Source organism: Bidens hawaiensis, unplaced genomic scaffold, assembly GCF_021521415.1.
Source record: "Bidens hawaiensis isolate Kalapana, Puna unplaced genomic scaffold, B.hawaiensis_p1.1 tig00030282_1, whole genome shotgun sequence".
NCBI classification, from domain to species: Eukaryota; Viridiplantae; Streptophyta; class Magnoliopsida; order Asterales; family Asteraceae; genus Bidens; species Bidens hawaiensis.
In genome coordinates this window covers 107,960-132,552 of record NW_027505178.1, presented here as the reverse complement: position 1 = coordinate 132,552, position 24,593 = coordinate 107,960, and the positions used below count along the sequence as shown (strand labels likewise).

At 33.6% G+C, this 24,593-nt stretch overlaps 2 protein-coding genes and 1 pseudogene across 2 annotated transcripts; 2 read left to right on the top strand and 1 right to left on the bottom strand.

Moving 5' to 3' along the window:
• Positions 1 to 400: 400 nt before the first annotated feature.
• LOC143611251 (putative GTPase-activating protein AN11010) lies at positions 401 to 3,547 on the top strand. The gene is made up of 9 exons (XM_077085500.1): positions 401 to 624; positions 738 to 789; positions 878 to 970; positions 1,682 to 1,765; positions 1,873 to 2,282; positions 2,979 to 3,040; positions 3,141 to 3,210; positions 3,314 to 3,394; positions 3,485 to 3,547. Exons 1-8 carry the CDS (start codon positions 484 to 486, stop codon positions 3,377 to 3,379), a joined length of 978 nt encoding a protein of 325 aa, XP_076941615.1. The 5' UTR covers positions 401 to 483; the 3' UTR covers positions 3,380 to 3,394; positions 3,485 to 3,547.
• Positions 3,548 to 14,619: 11,072 nt separating this feature from the next.
• LOC143611247 (benzyl alcohol O-benzoyltransferase-like) lies at positions 14,620 to 19,435 on the top strand (annotated as a pseudogene).
• A 358-nt stretch (positions 19,436 to 19,793) lies between these two features.
• LOC143611245 (two-component response regulator-like APRR7) lies at positions 19,794 to 24,265 on the bottom strand. Its single transcript, XM_077085498.1, has 9 exons — positions 23,806 to 24,265; positions 23,561 to 23,722; positions 23,322 to 23,455; positions 22,561 to 22,689; positions 22,313 to 22,469; positions 21,680 to 21,959; positions 21,391 to 21,541; positions 20,114 to 20,587; positions 19,794 to 19,946 (listed from the first exon to the last, which is right to left on the bottom strand). The coding sequence occupies exons 1-9, from the start codon at positions 24,056 to 24,058 to the stop codon at positions 19,836 to 19,838; spliced, it is 1,851 nt and encodes a 616-aa protein (XP_076941613.1). The 5' UTR covers positions 24,059 to 24,265; the 3' UTR covers positions 19,794 to 19,835.
• Between the last annotated feature and the right edge of the window lie 328 nt (positions 24,266 to 24,593).

Here is a 24,593-nt window from a genome sequence, read left to right as displayed (position 1 = left end):
TTAATGATGCCTGAAGAAAATGCCTTCTGGTACGTATTGACTCGTGATCTTCCATTATAGTTTTAAAATATGTTAATCTGGCACACCGTTCTGTTTTAGTAAATACTTGATTATATAGGGGCTTTTTTTCTTTTTTTCATTCCCACTTTTACAACAGCTAAGATATTTAAAGTTGTCTTAGTTGGCTTCTACATAAATACTGCTACTATTTGAGCAAGCTCTTTGCTGTCAACATTCATACACCAAAACGAGTGATAGAGTTCACGATAGATAGCTTCTAAATACATACACATTGTGGCGGTTTCATCATGGTTTTTCCGTGAGTCCGTGACATAATTATGGTAAGTTGGTAAGATCATGTGATCTAAATATCTTTACAAGTGGGAATGTATACTATAGTAGTGTACATGAGCTAACATGCCATTTTCCTACAAAACTAACAATTTACAGTAAGATCATATGATTTAAACTTCTTATACTAACATGTCACCAAAACTACTTTTTTTAGCATCATTAATAAACCCCTTGGCATATTACTTTAATTGGAATCTTTTCAGGACTTTGGTGGGAATGATCGATAATTACTATGATGGATACTTTACAACAGACATGATAGAATCCCAGGTATATTTTTCTATTATTCTTATATTTTAAATGTTTTATCGAGAACATTACCAAATTTTGTTGAGAATCTGAAGGGGAAGATAATATCATCTTCATATTGTTTGTTTATTCAGGTGGACCAACTTGTTTTTGAAGATTTGATGCGTGAAAGATACCCTAATCTAGGTTTTCTCTACTGCTAGTTTTTAATAATCCTGTTTACTAACTAATTTATCACATGCAGTATCTCATCTATGTGGTTCTTGTTCTATAGTTGCTCATTTTGATCTTATGGGAGTCGAGATGGGATGGATCTGTGGACCGTGGTTTCTTTCCATATTTGTAAATATGATTCCATGGGAAAGCGGTGAGGCTTTTTTGTTTATTCTCTAGGCATGCAAACGATTAAGTGAACACGTTTTCTTGTTCATGTTCGTCCGTTAAGAAACGAGCATGCTAGTGGTCGTTTATATTTGTTTGTTAACAACATAAACAAATGGTTCACAAAAGTAAAACGAACGTCACTGAACATAGATGAATGGACATAACTGAGCTATAATTAATTAAAGTATAGTGAAGAACAATGTGTGGGGCCTAGAAAGTTATTAAAACTAGACTGGGTCGTAATGAGCCAAAAAAAAAACTTTGAATGATTATATTAACGAACATAAGTGTACGAATTTAGACAAATGTAAAGTAGCAAACATAAATGAACGAATACAAACGAATTAAAACAAAAGTACGTTCAGAAACATAAATGACTGAATGGGACATGTGTTCATGTTCATTCGTTTAACTAAATGAACAAAATATTTTGTTCTTGTTCGTCTGTATTGAATAAATGAACATAGACGAACGTAAATGAACGTTCACAAACACATATGAAGGAACGAGACATGTGTTCATGTTTGTTCGTTCAACTAACTGAACAACATGTTTTGTTCATATTCGTCCATTTATTAAATACACGAACTCCCCCCGAACAGTTCACAAACTGTTAACTGAATGTTCGGTTTGTTTATAGGCCTTAAAGACGGATCCTTTAGCAATAACAATTAGTTGTCTTTTATACCTTCAGTTCTTCGTGTCTGGGATGTGATTTTATTTGAAGGAAACCGTGCAATGTTATTGCGAACTGCACTAGCTTTAATGGAGCTTTATGGTACCCATATTCCTTTACATTTTAATTTGAAACTTCTTTTCATTTTGTATCATTAGGCTATCACGGGTGATTATTATTATTAGTAACTAATATGCAACTTGTTGTAGGTCCGGACGTAGGATCAACCATGGATGCTGGAGATGCTATAACTTTATTACAATCACTTGTTGGTTCAACTTTTGATAGCAGCAATCTAGTTGTAACTGCTTGCATAAGTTTCTCCTATGTTACAGAAGACACATTACAACAACTTAGGCAAAAACATAGACCAGATGTCATAGCAGCAGTTCAAGAAAGAACAAAAGGAGATAATTTAAGGAAAAGTTCCAAAGGGCTGGCTAATAAACTTTACACTTTTAAGAAAGAACGTGAGCCAATTGTGCGTGAACTTAGTATAAAACAAGGGTTTAACGATAAAGATAGCATGGATTTGATGTCTCCTGTTAAACGGGATAAATCTTTTAATATGGAAAATGTCAATTCGGAAATGGACTCTCTTCCAGATCTTCAAGATCAGGTAAGTTTTAAAACTACAATATTTAAACCGGGTCGATTTGGGTTATGTTTATATCTGTAACAGGTCAAACGGGTTAAGGTAAAACGTTTAACTAAACAGGTAAACCGGTCAAATGAGTAAAACAGTTTGAAGGTCGTCCCAGTTTTTATTCATTGTATGTAAAGAAAAATTGTTTTGATTAGCATTGTTAGTAACATAGTTTCAGTCTTTTACAATTGTATCAAGTACCTTCTATAGCAGGTAAAATGCTGGCATGGCACACCGCCACATCATAAAAAAACTATAATTTTACCTGCTGTTGAAGGTTACATACTATGGTAAAAAACTGAATCTATATTTACTTAATGTAAATCAAAACAATTTTTCCTTGCATAAAAAACTACATTCTTCTTGCATAAAATGACCAAACAATATTTATTTCTATTGCATGTAAGTTATCTTCTATAGCAGGTAAAACGCTGACATGGCACCACTACACCATCAATAAACTACAGTTTTACCTGCTATTGAAGGTTACTTACATACTATGGTAAAAAAAAAATGAAACTATGTTACCTACAAATCTACAATGGAAATGAAAACAATTTTTCCTAGCATAAATTTACCAAAAAGGTGAAAGTAAGTTACATTTTGGTGAACTGTTAACCCTTATCATATTTATATAGTTTTGCGGTATTTAATAGGTTAAATGTACAGGTTATCTGGTTGAAGGCCCAGTTGTGCTCAATGCTGGAGGACAAAAGATCAGCTACAATTAGGTAAGCTTCAATACTTAATTTTTATTTTTGCATTTATATTCAAGATGAAATAAGCAAAAGCGTCGATGACATTTTATAACAAAGGGTATTGCCTTTCTAGAGCTGAGGAGTTGGAAACAGCACTTATGGAGTTGGCCCAACAAGATAATAGGCGCGAATTGTTTACGAAGGTATTCTCTCAAAATATATATTAAACATTTCTTTTTTATGTATATGTGGCAAAATAGGTTAATAATATGAGAAATTGATCCAAGATTTGTTAACATAACGCAGATTGATGATTTGGAACACGAGGCATATGAGCTGCAACAACTTCTTGATGATAAGAAAGAACAGTAAAAAGCAATGCTTGAGGTTCAAATACAATTTTCTTTTTATTGTTTTCCTGGTATTAATATGTATTTTAACATTTAAAAAACAGGTAACTGCATTTTTTTATTACAGGTACTAATGCGAGTTGAGCAAGAACAGAAAGTCGCAGAAGATGCTCGTAGATTTGCAGAGCGAAACGCAGCGGCTCAGAGATATTTAGTTCGTGTGCTTGAGGTACTTTTTAAACCATTAATTATAGTTACAAAGAAGATTAAGATGTTCTGATTATTTACAACTTTTCCATTGTATGAACAAAGATGATATAGGTATTTGATATTTCCTTTCTCATATTTGTTGATCGTTTTGTCTTATATGCTTTCGCAGCTTTAAGTACTCAACATGAACTTTCCTTACGAGGAAGAATTTTATGAGATTATGTTATTTGATATTTCCTGAAAGTTAGGAATATGTTATATGCAGGAGAAGTATGAGCAATCCATTAGTTCACTTGCTCAGATGGAGAAAAGAGCTGTAATGGCGGAATCCATGTTAGAGGCGACATTGCAATATGATTCTGGCCAAGTTAAAGCACAAGCAATGCCAGCGTACGTGCATTTTTTTATTTTCAATATTTTGGATTTCAAACATGATTGATTTTCATGTCATTAACAATGCTCTCTTATAAGCATTTCTTTTAATGAATTAACTTTTGGGGGCAGTTCCGACATTATTACATCCAAAATATATGAAGACATAAAATCACGTGGCCCCAACACGACCTGTTTAACCCATTTATTTAAATATGCTAAACGGGTTGGCTTGTGATAACCAAGGTGTAAACTGTTGGAGTTAATTCCCGAACCGAGTTATGGGTTGGGAAGGTGGGGCCGGTTCGAGCTAATGGATCGATCGCATTAATTATTGCAATTAGAGATAATTATCTATTTTATTTATTCGATAGAGATGGAATTCTATTTAATAGATAAATAGGAGTTTGTGTTTTACTCTAATTATAATCGAGCCTCTATATAACCCCAAAGAATTCATGCAAGGGTTAATGTAAAATTGATCAAGTTTTGAGTTATTTTCTTGATTAATAAAATTGGTGAGTTGTGCCAAATATTTTCGTGTTTAATTCGATATGGGCCATTATAAACGTGCTAATCAAGTTGGTGGGTAGTAAAAAGTGGGTTATTGGGGAACGGGCTAGGGGGTCAGCCTGTGTAACTAAACAGGTTGGTGGGTCGACTTGATTATTAACCAAACAGGTTAAACAAGCCGAACCGAGCATACGAACCAAAAACCTGATTATCCTCGTGTCATGTTTGGGTCGTGTTGGAAGTTTTCAACCTTATAACACACTAGTTATTTATGAAAACAGGGTAACAGAAGTTTCGGGTTAACCCAATCTGACTGGATTGGTTTTGACCCGTACAAGATATTGCCTGTTTTAATTCACACTTATTTTGGCCCATTATTCAACTCACCTTACCCGCCCGTTTATATCTAAACTTATATGTACCTTTTACCAAAACTTATATCTAAACTTGTATGTTTATTTATAAACGTTTGTATTTGCATACATACATTGTTGCATCTTTGACTCCTACGTTGACTAACATAAGTTGTTAATCCTGTGTAGAACCATTCGTCCCGAGTCTGTGAAAGACAACAACACAACAAAAAAGCCAGGCATACTTTCATTTGGACTAGGTTGGCGTGAACGAAACAAGGTTCGTATCTTTAAATACTATTGTGAATCTATCATTATTGCAAACATAATAAGGATTACATGTGACTGTTATGTCACAGGGAAAAGAGACATCAGATGCAAAATCTGAAAACAATGGTCACCAAGAACCATAAAACATATAGAAATTTGAATCAAGATTTTTCAAGGATTGTACCCTGTGGTACAAGCCTCATATGCAGGTCAACATTTTTTGTTCTTTTTGTTATTTTTGGTGCATTATTATTATATGTTCATTCTGTCAAGCCCATCTAGTTTTTCATACATGCAGTGGGCAATTTGTTTACTTTTAAGATCAAATGTAAATTGTAATATTTATACATTATCACCAGGAGTAATCCAAATTCACATTACATTTAGGTGGCAATGTCATTGTGAAAACATAAATTATTTGTGTTTGATTTTGAGAAAAACATTAATTTCAATATGATATTATATACCTGATTAAACTTTACAATATTATACATAACTAAAATCCATATCTACCCATTTCAATATGTTTTATTAAAACTGTTTTTAATATATACAGCACTTGTTTCTTACTTTAATTATGTATCTGGTTCAGATGTCGAATCTGTGGTCACTATAGGTGGCTTTTGGTACTAAACCTCTACCGACTCCTACCTACTTGGAAGGAATGGTTTTAACTATTCTTCAACTAAAGAAACTACCAAAACAATCTTATCAACAGTCACCGAGACAATTTCAAAAAAGACCCCAGTTATAGATGCCCCTTCAGTTAATCAGTAGGAATACTATGAACATTAAACACTCTTTTAACTTAAAAAAAAAAAAAGAATAAAGTGCACGAAAGGTCCATGTGGTATGTGTATATCATAGATTGGGTCATATTATATATTACTAATTGGATCCAATAAGTTTTTTAAAGGGTAACGTAAAAGGATCCCACAATGGATAAGGTTAACTTATTTCGTTGGTTATAAGCAATCTAGTAATTGGGTCCATACACTTGCTTTAAAATCGTGAATAAAACCATTAATAAGGCTTCATAGACAAAACCTAGTAAATTAAAAATCATGCAATTCAAAACCTAACCGAGAGAGAGTCCGCCTTTGCTTCAATAGATCGTGAATAACACCATTTACTTGATACATATGTTTTGGTCTATTTTTATGTGTTTGGATATGTCACAAATGATAAATCAAGACTCTATAATCCTGAACCAAACATGTTTATTACCAAATCAACAAAAAAAACAAATAATATAAGTTGTTTACGATAGATTACAGACACAATCAACAATACAGTACTCTCAAAACTAACCGATGTACATCAATGTGATAAACATAACAAAAAACACAGTTGCTTCTAAACGTTTTCTTTCTTTCTTTTTTTCTTTTTATCATGAATGAAGAAACCCCAAATAATGTGTAGAAGACATTTCGAGAGAGCAAGACGATGTAAATAATTATAAAAATAACCCATAAGATTAACACTCCTTTAAATCTTTCATGCTATCAATATCAATAAAAAATGCGCGGGCCTTGAAGGTTCCATCCAGCCCATCAAATTTAGCCCATCCATCCGCAAGTAAGCCAATCCAATAGCATCAGCTTCAAGCCCAATAACTCTCCAATGGCCAGCCCAAAACATGTGAAATCAATAAACAACCAACCGACATATTTGGATATAAAATTGATAAAGACACATTATTTTTAAACAAGATAAAATACAAAAGATGTTTATTGTGTGACTCGAAAGGAGGAAAATACGCAGTGACTTTTTGTAATTATGCTGATAGCGATAATTAGATTATCATGTATTAATAGTACACTATCGGGTCGTTATCACATAATTGGAAGGATGCAAAAAGGTGATAAGCCCCACAAAATAATACTTGAGGACGTGTTATTTGTCTGCATCATAGAAGTTGAATGCATATCAATCTGATGGAGCCTTCCAACTAGCTTATTTTTGTTCTTGCATTAGTTGCGGCCTTCTTTCGTCTAATCTAACCGTGACACAAACATTTGCACGTGGGTATCTTAGTCTTCAAAGAAAAAAAAAAACTTACACTTTCTAAATTACTTCTTAATAAACTTTTTTTTCATCAAAACACTTAGAACTTTCACCACAATGAGATTGCATACCATAGTAGTGCTACTGTGCTAGCCATAAATGATGGATGCTAGCTAGGTGTTATGAGCATCGCCGTAATTTAATATATATATATATATATATTAATTATTGCTATTATTATTATTATTATTATTATTATTATTTGTCATACCGACGGCTTTTACGACACCAGTCGACAAATTTATGTAAATTTCCCTCAATTATAATTTTCCCTCCTCTTCATCATCTCTCTCACACCTCTACACCACCACATGTCAACATCTATGCGCCATTGTTGATCTCGCGCTGCTGCACCATCACATCTCTTTCGACTTTCGGTCACACTTCAGTTGTTAGTAAGTGATTTGCGCCAAATTGTCAATCAAAGATCAAGATAAAACTTGTATTCCTAAGGTAACTTAACTTCTTAAGGTAAATAGGGTGTTGAATCCGCGAGTAGTTAGTAGATGGTGTTGATTCTCAATTGATTATCTAAACTAGACACTAAATTTAAAATTGAATTGAGATTAAATTAGCATACTTGTCGGTACTAAATTGGTCAAGAGTCAACTTATGGCTAAAAAGTAAATATTTGCCTTTACTACCATCCACCAAAGTTTCAAATCATTTGATGCCGAAGAATACGGCACATATACACCATGTTTTGCCTATGATGCTAGAGTTCATTGATCTTTAGTCTTGATTTGAATCGTATCCCAAACCATGTTTTGGATCGCCACTCTAACCCTGTGATTATTGTCAAACCAAGAATACTTGAACATCACAAAAATGCAATGAGCAACACCATAATATTTCACCTCTAAGACCTATTCAATCAATATTCCAAAATAGCCAAAGTCATGCTCACTCGGGTAGGGGAAAGTTAAAGTTAACGTACAGATTAAATTAACGTGTTAACTGTGAGAATCAAGCAGTGTAATTATATTTACAAGTAGTGTAATTACGTAATTGCATTACACTTCAATATAATTACACCATGTTGTATATATATTAAACCCATTTCCCCTTACCATGCCTTATTTTTTTTCTCAAGATAGTAATTCTCAAAATCTTTATACAAGGAATTATAATTTCTGAAATTATTATAATTCATTTAAAAATAACTTCTTCACAGGGATGTATGAATCAAAGTTGTTTAAGCTTTTAATATTGTTTTGTTTCTAAACGACACTGGGTTTCATATTATGTTTTTGTTTTTAAATTAAGGTTACAACGACATAAAGGTTAGTAAATTCTTTTGAGTGAAACTTTCTTAATATCACCGGTATCATGTTATAGATTCATGCTTTGTTTTTCATAATTCTTATTCCAAGAGTTTATAATTTCGAGGAAAAATTAGAGCATTTTTATGTTAGTGTGTGTGTGTATATATAATGATTATCAGCAACATTTATATTCTATTTAGTATACAAACACTATTTTGTTATTGCCTACACTATGATAAGTGATCCCTACACATGCAAGACGGTGACAACATTTTTTATTATGTTTGTGTATGATTTATGCAGGTATACTTGGTTTACAAATGCTATTTTTATGGTTTACAAATGCTATTTTTATTTTTTGCACTTTTTTTTGTGGTAGTTTACTAAATTTGTAGGGGTTACGTTTTTAGTTTATAGTTGTAGTTTTACGTTTTATATGTACTGCACATGCTTTTCATAGTGGAAAATGTGTAGGCAATCCGTATACTAAGACCGTGTAAGTTCATATGTAAAAATGTATATGTATTTTTTAATGTATGTAGGGTTATGCAAGTTCATGTTAGGTTATGTGTAGGTAAATTGTAATTATTGCAACGTTGTGTAAGTTCTGTGTAGGGCTCTATAAGTTCATGCCTAGTTATGTGTAGGCTATTTGTAATCTGTGTAGGACTCTATAAGTTCTGTGTAGGACTCTGTAAGTTAATGTGTAAGTTCATATTTGGTAATGTGTAGGCTCTGTAAGTTCATGTATAATTATGTGTAGGGCTTTGTAAGTTAATGTATGGTGTGTATGTAATTTGTAGTCTGTGTAGGGCACTGTAAGTTCATGTGTAAGTTTATGTCTGATTAAACTTGATCATTATTATCTTGTATGTTTTGATTTTAAAAATCAGTCGATATTGGTCACTAGCAGTGTTGATGCAGAGAAGAAAAGAAGAATGTCGAAAGTAGAGAAGGCTAAACACGAAAAGATCTCATTTTTGGGGCGATATTGAATCTGAATGAAATTTTGGTTAATCCAGGATAGTAGATAGTCAACATTTTATTTTTGTGGCTTTAGTCATGTATTACTAAACATTATTGGTTTAAATTTATGTAGTTGATATTTTGTTTATGATGAGATTATGGAGCTTGGAAAAAGTTTGCTTTTGATTTTATTTATATCGTGATTAGGAATTTTGTAGTATTTTGAAGTATTAATGAAATGAGAGAGAAATCAGATTGTGAAATTTGTATCTCATGGTTTTTTTATGAAATGAATAAATTAATGAACCTAAATTATATATGATGAAGCTTAATTGAATAAAAAAAATTGCTTAATTAATGAAATTGGGCATTGTAGTGAAATGCTTTAGAAAAATCTCATGAATCTAAATTTATAATGACACGAAGGAAGAAATTTAGTTAAAATAAATTATTAATTAATTATATTAATTTTGAACTTTGTTGACAAAATTGGTGCATTAGGTATTGTACTTGATGCTTTAGAGATGGTATATTTACACGTGTTGTTGTGCGTGGGGTTCGCAAACCCTACATCCCTGGCCACCTCCTTCTTCCACCATATCGTGGCATTATATTTGGTTTGATTTAAAGTGTATTTATGCTTTATTTGTAATGTGCAATCACAGTTTAAGAAGCAAGTAGGAAAAGGTAACAGCTTTAGTGTAGCACATATTGGGTACTGCTTTATAACAAACTGTTATTAACATGTATTAGTGGAACCAACTGCAATTGTATATTTTTTTTTTACCTAATTTAATTTGCATTTTCAACAGAGAGACGTCCGTCTCCAGAACAAGTAGCCGCCTAATAAACGACTGGTGGAGGTGGTGATGTACAGAAGGTGGTGGAGGCGCAGTAAAGATGTAGACGAAGAACAAAGGTGTACCTCTTTTTTAGCTTGCTGTAGCTTCTTTTTATCTAGATATAGCTGCACATCAAGCATTAAAAAAAGTTACTAAATGACGTGACTATCATGTAATCATGCATTGTACAGCATTTTCGTTTCTTGCGTAGCATGAATTAGCTAATGAATGGGTATTAATTTAGTGTCGGTGGGGTTGCAAATGAAGTTGTGAATAGGGAAGAAATATGGAATTATGGATAAAGAGACTGTTGGGGTCTTTCTACATCTCAATGGGTTAATTTGAGTTAATGTCAAGATGAGAAAGAGTGTTTTTGGATTTGTTGCTACTATTTGTGTCACATACAATTAAATGGAGTCGGCCCTGATTCGCCTACCTGACATCAAATCGGCTCAAAACCGCAGCTCATACAAATGAGGATCATAAAGAAATGGTTTCCAAAATTCCAAAAAGAATTCTGCTGCTCTAAGTTGTACGTTTAGATCAGCAAATGTCAAAAGAAAATAATATTTCTGTTGATACTTCAGCGTATAAGCTTTCTTGAAAATTGTATACGCTATCAGAATAAAATAACATTATGAATTAAAAATGACTAGATTAGATCATCTTCGTATATGTTTTCTAACATATATATAATACAATTTACTCGATGCAGGGGGGTGGGGGGCGCTATCGAAGTCATTGCAGACTTGAGGCAACAGGAACACTTCGATGAAATACTAAAAGTGCAGCAATGCTATGCCGTAACGAACTATGTTAATGCAAAAAGGTGATTATATGCTCATTTTACTGTTTGTTTTTGGGTCATAGGGTGGCTACATGAGAGAGATTCTTTTGTAACAATGGAAATACCAAGTCATGTAGGTAATACTTATGGTAATCTTCAGCACTAGGAGGAGATTAGATTGGAAACCACCATGAGTTTGGATGATGACACCTTCTTGACATTTTGATCCCTTTATTCTTAAATTGAGGTCTGGGTATTGCAAATATAAGTATTCATTTAGACACTTTTGTGTGGAATTCTTGATTTATCTTTTGTTTAATAAAGTTTTGGTGCTCAGACTCATGTTTGCTATCCTTTGGTGTGGTCGGTTAGTTTTTGTTATACGGTTGTCGAATACTTATATAAACTTCTACTTCTGAACTTCGGCTGTGGTTTCACAAACCCCCGCAACGCGGGGGTCGAAATACTAGTAAAATACTAAAGTGCAACTTACCATTAATTGTAAGTAGTTACCAAAAAAAGAGAAATGCACATTTTACTAATATAGCATTTTAATAATTACTAAGAAACACTTTTGAAATAAACCTAATCACACACATATATATATATATATAAACGAAACTTTTAAAAGCTCTCTGGTTGCTCTCTATTTCCTCTCAAGCCACCAGATTGCTTTACTTATAAATAGAGGCTTCTCATGCATTTGACCTGAATTCATGGGTATGGATCTCACCAAACCCAGATAGCCCTTAAACGGATCTCATTAAATTAAAAATTAATCTCACCAAATATTTGATATGAAAATCCTATAAAATAGGGATATACAAAAATTTAATATCCCATTTTAAAAAAAGATATTATTTATAATTAAGAAACAATTTTATAGGAAAAAAAATAAGCGGGTAATGGGTCTTGTTAAACCCAGATAGCTTTTAAACGAATTATAATGTCTTATTTATTTGTGAAACTCTTTCATTATCAAACCCTAATTATATTATTAAGCTATTAACTTCTTTACAATAAATAAAATTGAAAATATCCAAAAATAATATAAATATTAGAAACAAAAAAATGTAAAACAACACTCGTAATACGAGGAATAAAAACTAGTATTTTCACGCTTGTGGCATATGAAATTCCAAAGACGGGCCTGAACCATTGGTAAATATAACGGCCTATCCCTTTTCTTTGGTGTGGACGGAGTCTAGACTTGAGATAGGTGACTGACCAAGTGTTATAACCCCCGACCATTCATTTGAAAATTGGCCGTAAGGAAAAGATAAGAGACTTGTGAGAAACAGCGGTTCTTGTTGGCCCTCATAAATAATACCAAGAGTTGTGTTTTGTTAAGTAAATAAAAAATACCTCCTGTTGTCCCAAGCACAACATGTTCCAAGCCCAATTATAAATTTATAATAACATATATGTTTTGATACTCGTGGCCTGAACCAACAAACAAGGTAAAGGAGTTCACCTCGGACGTCTCACTGAACACGTCCCATCCAAGCTGGGGTTTCTCCTTTATAAGAACATTTGTCAAATATACAGCTGAGCATTGACTTGCAATATGGATGCAACGCGCACACTAAATCATACGTCCACAGTCACTTAGCATGACATTTCTTTTTCATCCTAACGCCTGTCATACCCGCAAGGACTCACTCGATAACAATAGACTAGGTACATCAAAGGGAGACATGCCTGCCCAGATTTGTTTCCCGACCCGAGATGAAAATACAATGCAATCGGGACTTCCAAACACTATGTACTCCATGTTGGAATAACAACTTTGTTGTTGAAATTGAGTTATAAAATAATAAAATAAACAAATAGTTAAAAAGACAGAATCCTTTGACTTAACATTAATATATATTACGGGTGAGTAGAAAACCGAATTAACCGAATCGAAACCGAATTAACCGAAAAAACCGCACCGAGAAAACCGAACAGAATCATTAACCGACAGTTAATTTTTTGTTTTTTTGAAAAACTGAAATTTCGGTTTTGATTTGGTTATCCATTTTTAAAAAACCAAACCGAACCGATTGATGATGATAAAGATTATCAAGATGATAAAGAATGGACTAAACTTTTAAGATAAATAAATAAGATGATGAATGAAGACCGGGACTAAACTCTTAATGCTTTTTAATTTTTAAACTCTATTTAGCAACTGTGTATTCATATAGTTCCATGTAACACGTGTTTTTTTTTTAAAAAAATTCAATATATATGGACTGTGGTATTCTAGCACGTTCTTATATAAGCTTAAAATATGCATTTTCATTTAAATTTTTTTTTTTGCAATGTCAACACATAATTGAAAAAAAACCAAAAATAACCGAAACCGAAATTAACCGAAAAACCGGAAAACCGAAAACCGAACAGTTTGCATATTCAAATAACCGATTACTTCGGTTTCGGTTTGGGTGTTGCCTAATAACCGAACCGAAACCGAAGTATTTGATTATTTGAATGTGTTTTCATTATTATATTTTGGTTCCTTATTTTCGTCTCATTGTTATTAAGTGTGCTATGTGTTTAATTACTGCCTGTGATGATGTTTTGGTTTTGCTGTTGCTGGTGCTTCTTCTTTTTGAACTGTAATAGGTAAGTAATAGTGGTATCTTTTTCAAAGGGTCGTAACGTTTATCGAACTCTTCTTATCTAAACGGTCATAAAACAATGGTGTTCCCTTCTTTTTAATGACATACATTTGGTGGATTCGAACCTCCTGAAACTAGGGAGGAAATCCTTATGACAAACCTCCTGACCATTAATAGCCTTTCCATTCTTTTGATATTGTTGATGAGGTTGCGCTATTAATATTTTGTTGTGCTTGTGGAACGTTGATGTTGCTTGTGCTGATATTTGTTTGTGAACCGAGAACTAAGATTTCCTTCATTGAATATGTTGATTTTTTTTTCGGGAACGGCAACTATATTTTAAAAACTATTTAAAAAGATACTAGCTAGGACGAAATATTAATAGATATCAACTCATAAAAAACCATAGTGATATATTTCACTTGTGCTTTTATGATGTTGATGTGGTTAAGATCTTCCTATACGGTATCTGTATATATCGCTAGTGCTTCTGTGATGTTGATGTGGTTCAACTAAAAACCATAATTCTTGTTAACAGCTTCCTATACGGTATCTGTAAGAAATAAGAAAAAGAAAAAAAAAACTAAGACACTTATAAATCCTAATTAATATGAAAAATATGAGGAACCTATCAAATAGTCAACTAATCACATTATAACAAAATTGAAAAAAAAAATAAAACTATACTGGAAGAACGTTGTTCGATCCTCGATAAAGAAAAATCCTATAAAGAACACGTACAATATTTAACCAAATCGACCAGAACAATAATATCATGAATTGATTTACTTACTGAAATCATTTTTTGAATCGCATACATAGAATTCGTAATGGGATGAAGGAAACGCTGATTTATTTTACAATTATAATATTATGCAATTTTTGAAAAATGGTTTTGATGCAACACAATCCAAATATGAAAAATAAGAACTACCATATCCGTTCCTATCCACATTTCACACCATATAAATTTATCAAACTACACCAACACAAACTCACAAAGCTAAACCAAATATGTCACAAATCACCACCACTCCATTGTCATTTAACGTCCGAAGATATCTACAGGAGCTCGTTGTTCCGGCTAAACCGACACCTCGAGAACTAAAGCCTCTCTCCGACCTCGATGATCAGGAAGGCCTTAGGTTTCAGCTTCCCATGATTCTCTTTTACCAACACAATCCAAACATGAAAAATAAGAACCCCGCGAGTTTGATCAGGGATGCTTTAGCAAAGGTACTCGTGTTTTACTATCCATTTTCGGGGCGGTTAAAGGAAGGTCCGGGTAGGAAGCTGATGGTGGACTGCTCAGGCCAGGGTGTGTTGTTTATAGAGGCGGAGGCAGACGTTGCATTGAAGCAGTTTGGGGATGTGCTTTGCCCGCCGTTCCCTTGTATCGAAGAGCTTATGTACGATGTTCCAGGCTCCGGTGGCATCATCGATTCACCATTGATGTTGTTTCAGGTGAATCATGTTGCATGCAAACTATATATACGTGCTTACAAAAGGTGCACAAATAAACCCCCCCCCCCCCCCTCCTCCAAATATTAAATAAATTTACCAATGTATTTCCATTTTACCCAAAAATCTAACAGAGTTGGCTAAAATGATAAAATGGTCAAAAGTTAGAAATTACAGACCACGGTAAATTAAGAATTTTGGCTTGGTATTAAAGTAGTTGAAATAGGCAAACCTCTTTACCAAAAACAGAACTAAACTCTGAGATAAAACTATTTTGTTCTAATATACTTAAAAAAAAAAAGATTTGATTAACCCATCTACAGCTTTTGTCATTGCTGCTTTCTTATTAGTTTCTTTCATTCACCATCAAAACCGTACCGATGACCCACTGGACAATCAACATCTCAAATCATGCATGTTGTTCACAGGATAATTTTTCTTAAAGTATATATATATATATAAAATTCTGAAAATAGTCCGAAAAAAGAGAGAGAGTATCAAAATAGTATATATATATATATATATATATAATTCTGAAAATAGTCCGAAAAAAGAGAGAGAGTATCAAAATAGTCTTTGAAATTTTCAACTTACCAAAACAATCCAATGAAATCTATTGGCATCGATACATTTGGTCTAAAATTCGTCCACCACTAAATCATTGGCACGTGTAAAGTAACTATCACAATCCGATAGTTTTACTTTCAAATCTATCTGTCCCGATTATTTTGGTCTGAAATTCGTGTTCACGTGAAATTCGTCTAACCATACGAATTTCATGTTAATTTCGTTGATCCTAACATCTTCATCTTCTTCTTTTTCACCTTTTTCATCTTCATCATCTTCGTCACATCCTCCCTTCGCCGCGGCCACCCATCTCCTTCCCCGAAGAACTCCAAGAGCTCAACATTTTCCGGCGAGCCACCGCCATCGCCGGAAATTCATATGGATTTGACCGGCGGTGGCTCGCAGGAAAATGTTGAGCTCTTGGAGTTTTTCGGGGAAGGAGATGGGTGGCGGCGGCGGCGGCAAAGGAAGGATGTGACGAAGATGAAGATGAAGATGAAGATGAAGATGGTGTTTTTTTTTCTAATTTCGTCTCGAAAGAAGAAATTCACATGAATTTCATCTAGTCTGACTAATTTCAAAAAAACATGAATTTTCATGGAGATGATTTTCAAACAAAGATGCATTTCAAACAAAAACAATCTAGTTCGATTTATTAGAACCCAAAACCCACGTGGTAGGTAAGGGATGAGACACTTGTCAGAATATTAGTGGATGTTAAAATCTATTGGTTATTACAAAATGCGTCGGATCCGATGGTTTTTGGAACTTGATATTTTCTAAGACTACTTTGATACTATCTCTCTTCTTTTAGACTATTTTCAGAATTTTCTCTATATATATAATTGCTTTTGAACCCGTGTATTACACGAGATTTGTTAAATGATAAAAAATAAAATTTGCTATTGAAATAAATGAATAAAATTAAAGGTAAAAAATAAATAAAATATATTATACAAACAATAAAAAGTCTGGAATCTCAAATTTATAAATTTTGATAAAATCTCTTTATATACAAGATTTGTTGTTTTATCACAAGTATTCAAATTGTCATCTAATATAAACAAATTTAAACCAAGTCTACCAGTTACCCTGAATAATGCAACATATAATGTTCATGAAAAAAAATTGGACATCGAATGAACAAAACAACCTTAGAAAAAGATTGTTCTTTAATATTTTTTACTTGTTTTTCATATTTTTACTTGTTTGATCCCAATCAATATTTTACTTTTAATTTTGTGACTATTTTATAACTCAATTGCCAAAATGGTTTTGGCCCGTGAACCATTGTAGGTAATAGGAATGATATTAGAATATTATAATGGAAAATTGACTATTTTATAACTCAATTGCTAAATTAATTTCAATCCATGACCCATGGATAACATGGATTAAGGAGAATAAAGATTATAAATTAGGATTTAATGTGGTTATTCATTATTTTTGTTTATTAGTAGATTAAGATTAAGATTAAGATTAGAATGGAAATTTTTTTTTACTATTTTGTAACCCAATTGTCAAAATAATTTTAATTCATGACTTATGGATAGCATGGATTAAGGAGAATAGAGATTAGAAATTATGATTTAATGTGGTTATGACACATCATCATATTTATTTTTGTTTATTAGTAGAGTAAGATAAGATAAGATAATATTATTAAGGAAAATTGGATTTTAATAATCCTAACTTTTTGTTATTGGCCGATAATAAGTTGGAGTTTATTCCTACCGGTGGTCCCAAATTTAAAAAAGTTGGCTCTCAATGGTCCCCGTTAAAATAAACCTAACTGCGTTAAGTTTTTTCCGAATTTAAAGCTGATTTTTTAGGGCTTTTGATCGGAAGGAGAATACGAGTCGATTAACGTAAAAATTAGCTCGAAATGATGCTCCAAATGGCTTGATTAGTACTTCAAATTGGGTGTTTGAACTTCAAATTAACAAAAATTAAGTTGTTTGGAGTATCATTTCGGGCTTAGTTTTACATCAATCGACTCGTATCCTTCTTCCGATCAAAAGCCCTAAAAAATCAGTTTAAAATTTGAGAAAAACTTAACGCCGTTAGATTTTTTTTAACGGGGGACCATTGAGAGCCAAACTTTTTAAATTTGGGATCACTGGTGGGAATAAACTAAGTTGAGATTATTATCGACCAATAACAGAAAGTTGAGATTATTAAAATCCAATTTTCCTATTATTAAAAGAGAAAATTGATTTAAATGTTACCGGTTACAATAATTTATATTGATTACTCATTTAAAACCTCCACCCAAGGCCTATATTTCTAGATCTAATCCCTTACTTGGTGACAAAAAAAAAGTTACCATAATAATCCTATTACAATTTAAAAACTAACTTGAATAACTTATCAACTTAGGTCCGGAATTACCAACGCATTTTTTCAATTTTTAAAATAAAAGAATAAGTAAAAATGTATTTCTTCTATGATCTTATTTTATATTTTCTTCTCTTTTATTTTTGTCCAATTTAGTAGTAGCCAAAACTATATTCTTTTTTGTCCACAAATAAGTAAAAATGTATTTTTTTTTGAACGACGAATTTCTTTTAATCATTATTGTTTGAGACTTGAACTTAAGACCTCCATCTCCCAAGTCCCAAACCTAGGTGTTTAAAGGCTTCGGATTTACCAACGAACCACCACCTCATTGGCACTGGCAAAAACTATATGCATCTGCATCTATATCTAACTAATTAAAATTGACATATAATCTGATTTATTTAGTAAAATAGAAAAATAAAATAAATAAACTAGCTTTTGGTCATTGGTATATGTTTATAAATTGTTTGATTGGTAGGTGACACGACTATTATGTGGAGGTTTCAGCCTTGGTGTACGAATGAATCATACCATGAGTGATGGATTAGGACTTGTACAATTCATGATCGCATTGAGTGAAATCACAAAGGGTGCATCCAAACCATCAATAGAGTTGATGGTTTGTACAAGTCGAGTTGCTTTGTGCAAATAGAGTTGATGGTTTCAAATAGAGTTGCTTTGTGCAAGGGATCCACCACGCGTGACATGCATTCATCTTGAGTATAATGAAGTTGAAGGCGGTACCAATGGTACTACCGTCCGGATAGATGATTTAGAACGTAGGTCATTTTTCTTTGGAGCAGCTCGGATTTCAGCCATTCGTAGGGTTTGTTCCAAAACACCTACAAAAATGTTCCACCTTTGATGTGCTATCAGCTTGCCTTTGGCGTTATCGTGCCATTGCTTTGAACCCTAATCCCGAAGATGAGATGCGTTTCATTTGCATTGTTAACGCGCGCACAAGGTTTAGCCCGCCCCTCCCTTTAGGATACTATGGAAATGTTGTAGCCATTGTAACAACCATTTCCACAGCTCAAGACCTATGTAACAAACCACTAGGTCACGCATTGGAGCTTGTGAGGAAAGCCAAATCTAGTGTAACTGAAGAGTACATGAGATCTGTTATTGACCTAATGGTAATCAAAGGACGACCCCACTTCATGTTCACAATTCCTCGAACCTATATAGTATCAGATTTGACTCGTGCCAGTGGATTAACTGATGTTGATTTCGGATGGGGGAAGCCACTCTATGCAGGACCTACCAAGGCGGGTATGGGTGATTTACCATATATTGCTAGTTTTTTCGTGCGTTTGAAAAGCCATAACGGAGATTCTGGAACATATGGTTGCCAAGTGTCGCTATGAAGAGATTTGTCAAAGAGCTCAACACCATGCTGATGCAAGATAACGATCAAGTTATCCAGGAACAAAAGTTACTCGCTCACCCCAAACTATAATTTTCATGGTGTAACTTCTATTTAACATTTCTGAGAGTACTTTTTTATATAAATGTTTTCAGAAAGATTATAATGTATGGAATTATTATTACATAATCAATCAAAATGCTACTTAAGAGTTTACATGTACAAACATATAATGAGTTTTATATGTTTATCATTGTATATTTGATGAATTGATGTAACAAATTTTATTATATTAGCCCTATATTATTAATCATCATAATTAAACAAGAGAAGAGACAAGATGATCCAAACAAATCAATTAAAAGTGTTGAAAGCAGCTAATTTGTATCAATAAATTAAATATTATTCGGTTTTTTAAGCAAACACACAACAATGTTTCAATGCAAACAAGAAAACAGGTCTGAAAGATCGTATAGAGATGGCACCCGTGGATTTAGCCATCATCAGCTGCATTGCTTGAGCTCTGACGGCCTGTTTGCTTCACAAATTGTCCTCTCACACGGGGTCGTTGTTCTGCTAGTTGTTTTCTGTTTTGATATCGTATCTGAAAAGTGAGAATGAACATATAATTAGGAATTTATTTGTTTGTAAGACTTCAACGTGTTTTCTGATTTAATATTGTATATGAAAATGCTTCATTTTGTGTAGGCCGGGTTGAACCGATACATGTTTTGTTTGGCACCGTTAATATTAAGAGAAAGTGGAAGTTACCTTCTTTTTAAAGCATCGATCTTTTCTCTTCTGTCGAAACTTGATTAAGGCTGCTTCTCTCTGTGCAGATTTGTGTTGATCTTTTCTTATTTCACCACCACTGCCGCCAGCGCCACCACCACCACTTTTTCCTGTCAGTCCACCGCCACTTTCACCATCTTTCCCTTCTAGATTCACGCCCGTGCTGCTCCCATTCTGCACATTGCTCCCATGCTTGCTACCTGAGCCACTTTGGTTCAAACTACAGTTTTCAATGTTACCTACAACACCTGCACGCAATACATTTGATGAACCGCAATGTGGAGCACTTGCAGCCAAAACTTTCAGACCCGAATCTACATGGTTAGCCACTGTATCCTTTGGTTCTATGTTGTTGTAGTGATGAACATGATGGTGGTGATGAATGTGGTGAACTTGATGTGGATCCAATGAATCAGATGGCAGGATGCCACCAGATTTGGCGTGTGCAGCTTTCTGCAAAAGTCATGTAGGACAGTTGATTAGATATACATTTCTATGTATCGTTTGGACTGAAGTATTGCTATAATATGTACTACTCGAGATATGCTTGCTAAACGCTCGAATCGATCTGAGCTTAAACAAGCTGAAGCCTAAAAATAAGCTTGTTTAATAAACGGGCCCAAGCCTGCTCTTCGCTTATCATGCTCAAGCTGGCTCGCAAGCCTAAACAAGAGGCCTATTATTTATATGATTTTTATTTAATAAACTTAATATGTATTTATATAATTATTATTATTATAAATACAAATATGATAGAAATAACTAAATTATATGTGTATATATATACATACACACACATATAATATTAATAATAATAAATGCATACAAATTTATTAATAAATAATAAACGAGTCAAGCCCGAGCTCGAGCTTGAAAAACTACTTACGAGGGGAGCTCGAGCTGTAGAAACAAAGCTGAAATGAGCTGAGCTCAGACTCGTATATACCGCTAGCTATATATGTGAAAAAATGGAGGGCTGGATGGCAGGTCAAGTCGGTAATTTAGTACGGGTTGAAAATGGGCCCCCTTGGTTTGTTCACCCAGAAACACATACTTAATGTCTAACTCATTTGTTTTTACTGATTTAAGTTTAACTCAATAGAGCTAGAATAAACCACATATCAACCTGTTCGCAAGTAAATGGGTAGAAATTGCCATCTTTGACTTCAGCGGTTCGAAATTGAAACCGCTTGATGAAAGTCTGAAACTAATTTAGTAAAGTAACAAAGATTTATGTAAAAGTGTAAAACGCAAACCTCATTTAAGCCTTGATAAATAAGAAAGCCATCGGAATGAGCATCACGGGTCGAGTCTTTCTTCACACTTTCTGAATTATTATTATTATTATCAAGTTGAAAACCACTAGATGTGATTCCATTTCTTGTAGCATTTGTGGTTGTGTTATACCTGCAAAGCACTAAAAATGCATTATCAGATGTAACATTAACATGTAATATACAAATGCCAAAACTATATTATCACAGTAATAATATACTTTCGTGAATAAAACAATTAAGGAGGTTGCATGGATTAAAATTTGGCGACCTTGTGAAGGCTGAGAGCTCTGAATGTCTCAAAATGTTGTGTCCATTTTTAACTTCTTTGATATCCCGAGGCCTCTTTAAGCTCAACTTGGTGACGGTTTCTCTAGAATCATCTATGAGTTTGGTGTTTGTATCAATTATTTTTGTGGGCTCTTTTATAGCCTCATATTCTCCATTAACCACCCGAGAACCATTCATCTTGATAATGTCATCATCTCTCGTGTTCTTCATCGGATCAAAATCTTGAAGGTGTTCTGTGCCATTGGTTTTTTCAACACTATCTGAAAAATGTAAAAACATAAAGACAATTTTCATGGAAACCAATGAAAGGGGGTGTTTGGAAGTGCATTTTGAAGGTGACTTTACGATATTCGATAATCAAAGAAGATAGTACTAAAAATGTGTTTGAAGTTAGTAAATACTAATAAATAGGTAAGAGTGTCTCAAATTGGTTGTAATTGTAAAAAAGTTAAATTGGTTATTTATTTATTTTTTTGTTAAAACACTAAAAACTGATTATCTCACTTTGAATTTTTGATAATTAAATAAGTTCCAAAAATGATATCCAAACACCCCCAAAGAATAATATTTAGTAAAATATGAATCTGAAATATTAAATTACATGTATCCAAACCCTCTTGAATTTCTTGAATTTGGAAATCCTTTTTTGTTGGATTTTGATCAGAGTGGATAACAACGCCGCATGTGCTATCTGGATGCCCGGTTGTCTGATCACAAGGTGATGCTGCTTGCGGGCTATCAAGCTCAACAGCTTGTTTGGTCCAAGAACTCTGCAAAAAGATGGATAAATAAGTAACTTTCTACATTTAATATATGGCACATTATATCTTAATAGAATTTTAATAAAAAAGAAAACAATACCTGTGTCCCACTACCATCATCACTTCCATCACGGCTGCTCCCGATATCATCCCCAATCATACTATCAGACCTTTTTGAGTTCACTGAATTTTGAGCATTTGTAGCACTTTCACTCCCACTACCACTAGACTGACAAAAACAAGATATAGTTGTAACTAGATCGCGAATGGTATTGAATATTGATAACATGATGTATAATATGCACAAAGTGGCAGCAAGCATATATATCCAAATTTAGCAAGTCAAGGATGAAAGAGGGGCTAAATTGATTTATAAGCATTTAAGTGAAATAAACGGTTAAAAACGTTACAGTTGAAGAAGCTGCATGTGACTAACTCTATACCTAAAAGTAAATTTTGCAAAAAGACCCAAGATTTATATAAGTTTCCATAAGGTAATTTGTAATTTAGACTTAAAACGAAGGGTATAATAGTCATTCAAACAGGATTTGGTGTCAATGAAACAACTTGATACATCGTGGACTGTGTTTATTCTTTTATAGATTGTGTATAAGATTTAAATTTCAATGTAGATATTAAGTCTTAAAACTTTTTTGTAAAAAAGTTTTCACATGGTAATTGTGTAATTTACGATTTAAACCAAGGGTAGAATGTACTTTAAACCGGGATTTAGGATGAATTAAACCCTGTTTGTCTTTTTTATACTTAGGCTGTCATGTGACTCATGTGTGATGTGCTATAACTTTCACAACACTTTAAAGGTTAAACAAAATTATAAAAATAATAAGTGGTTCAACTTACACTATGGCATCGCCTCCAAACATGCTGCCAAAGGTTTTTAAGCTCATTTTTCCGAATAGGCTTCAGTAAAAAATCGGCTGCACCTTTTGACAAACACTTAAAAACTAAACCCATTGAGTCATGAGATGACATCACTGCACATAGTGGTCAACAGGGTTAGTTTTGTAAAGTCTTAAAGAACACACACTTGGCACTAAATTTGGCAATTATTATCAGAAAAGATCATTTTAAGATATTACTAATCACAGGGATATTCTTGCGCGTCTGGTGGCTCATAATCTTGCACAGAAGACCAATGCCGGATAAAGAAGGCATGATTACTTCAGTTAAAACAATATCGATATGATTTGACAGATCTTCTAGAATCTTCCATGCTTGAATTCCATTGGCTGCTTCAATAACTGCCAAAAAAGAAATTGCATCAGATGGTAAAAAGTGTTCGCAGGCCAACTCAACCCAAGCCCATTTTGACCCGTTAACTAACCTTCATAATTACAGTTACGAAGCAATGCTGTGACAATAAGACGTGTGGAATCATCACTTTCAACCAACAAGACCTTAACAGACCTAACATGAAGAAACCTGTCCCAGTGGCTCAGGGACCCTTGAGGCTGTAACTGCAGATGTGGCACATTTATTTGTGAGCCTGACCCGTTAGCCACACCAACATTCACATCCCCCTCATGTTCGTCTTTCACATTGCTCGGTTTTTGAATCTTTTCATCCCTACTGGTCATTGAAACACTTCCTGTCAATGATATTTAACAACACTGATGGTAAGCGAGTTTGGAAAACAAATCTTGAAATTTGTTGACCCTTCTCAACACAACAAAATAAGCAGCACATAACTGCCTCTTCACGAATCAACTATCTTCACTAAAACAAGAGAAAATATTAAAACAAAAGGTAAGCAAAAACCATTATCAAGCAACCATAAAACCACATGTAAACAGTAAACCAACCAGGTCTTTTTTTTGCAACAGGGGTGAACAAATAACGAATTAACCGAACCGTAACAGAATTAACCGCCTTAACCGAGCTGAGCAATGCACACTCCTAGTTTGCAGCACAAAGCTCCTTAAATCTCTATTCAAACCCTGTCACAAACCACACAATAACAAAATTTACCAGAAACTCCAATTTTATGAAGCTAGATACTGATTTTTATTAGGGGTATAAACGAGCCGAGCCGAGCCAAGCCTGAGCTTGTCTAGGCTCAACCTCAGCTCGTGAGTTGTTTTTCAAGCTCAAACTCGCCTCGTTTGAAACTCT

Bases quoted from the DNA above. Each gene is read 5' to 3' on its own strand.
- LOC143611251 (XM_077085500.1), top strand. From the start codon at position 484: ATGTCACCAAAACTACTTTTTTTAGCATCATTAATAAACCCCTTGGCA. The intron at 790-877 runs GTTTTCTCTACT...CTTGTTCTATAG, and splicing joins TGAAAGATACCCTAATCTAG to TTGCTCATTTTGATCTTATG. The intron at 3,041-3,140 runs GTAAGCTTCAAT...TTGCCTTTCTAG, and splicing joins AAAAGATCAGCTACAATTAG to AGCTGAGGAGTTGGAAACAG.
- LOC143611245 (XM_077085498.1), bottom strand. From the start codon at position 24,058: ATGACCAGTAGGGATGAAAAGATTCAAAAACCGAGCAATGTGAAAGAC. The intron at 23,456-23,560 runs GTAATATCTTAA...CACTATGTGCAG, and splicing joins CAAGAATATCCCTGTGATTA to TGATGTCATCTCATGACTCA. The intron at 22,690-23,321 runs GTAAGTTGAACC...TGTTTTTGTCAG, and splicing joins TTTGGAGGCGATGCCATAGT to TCTAGTGGTAGTGGGAGTGA.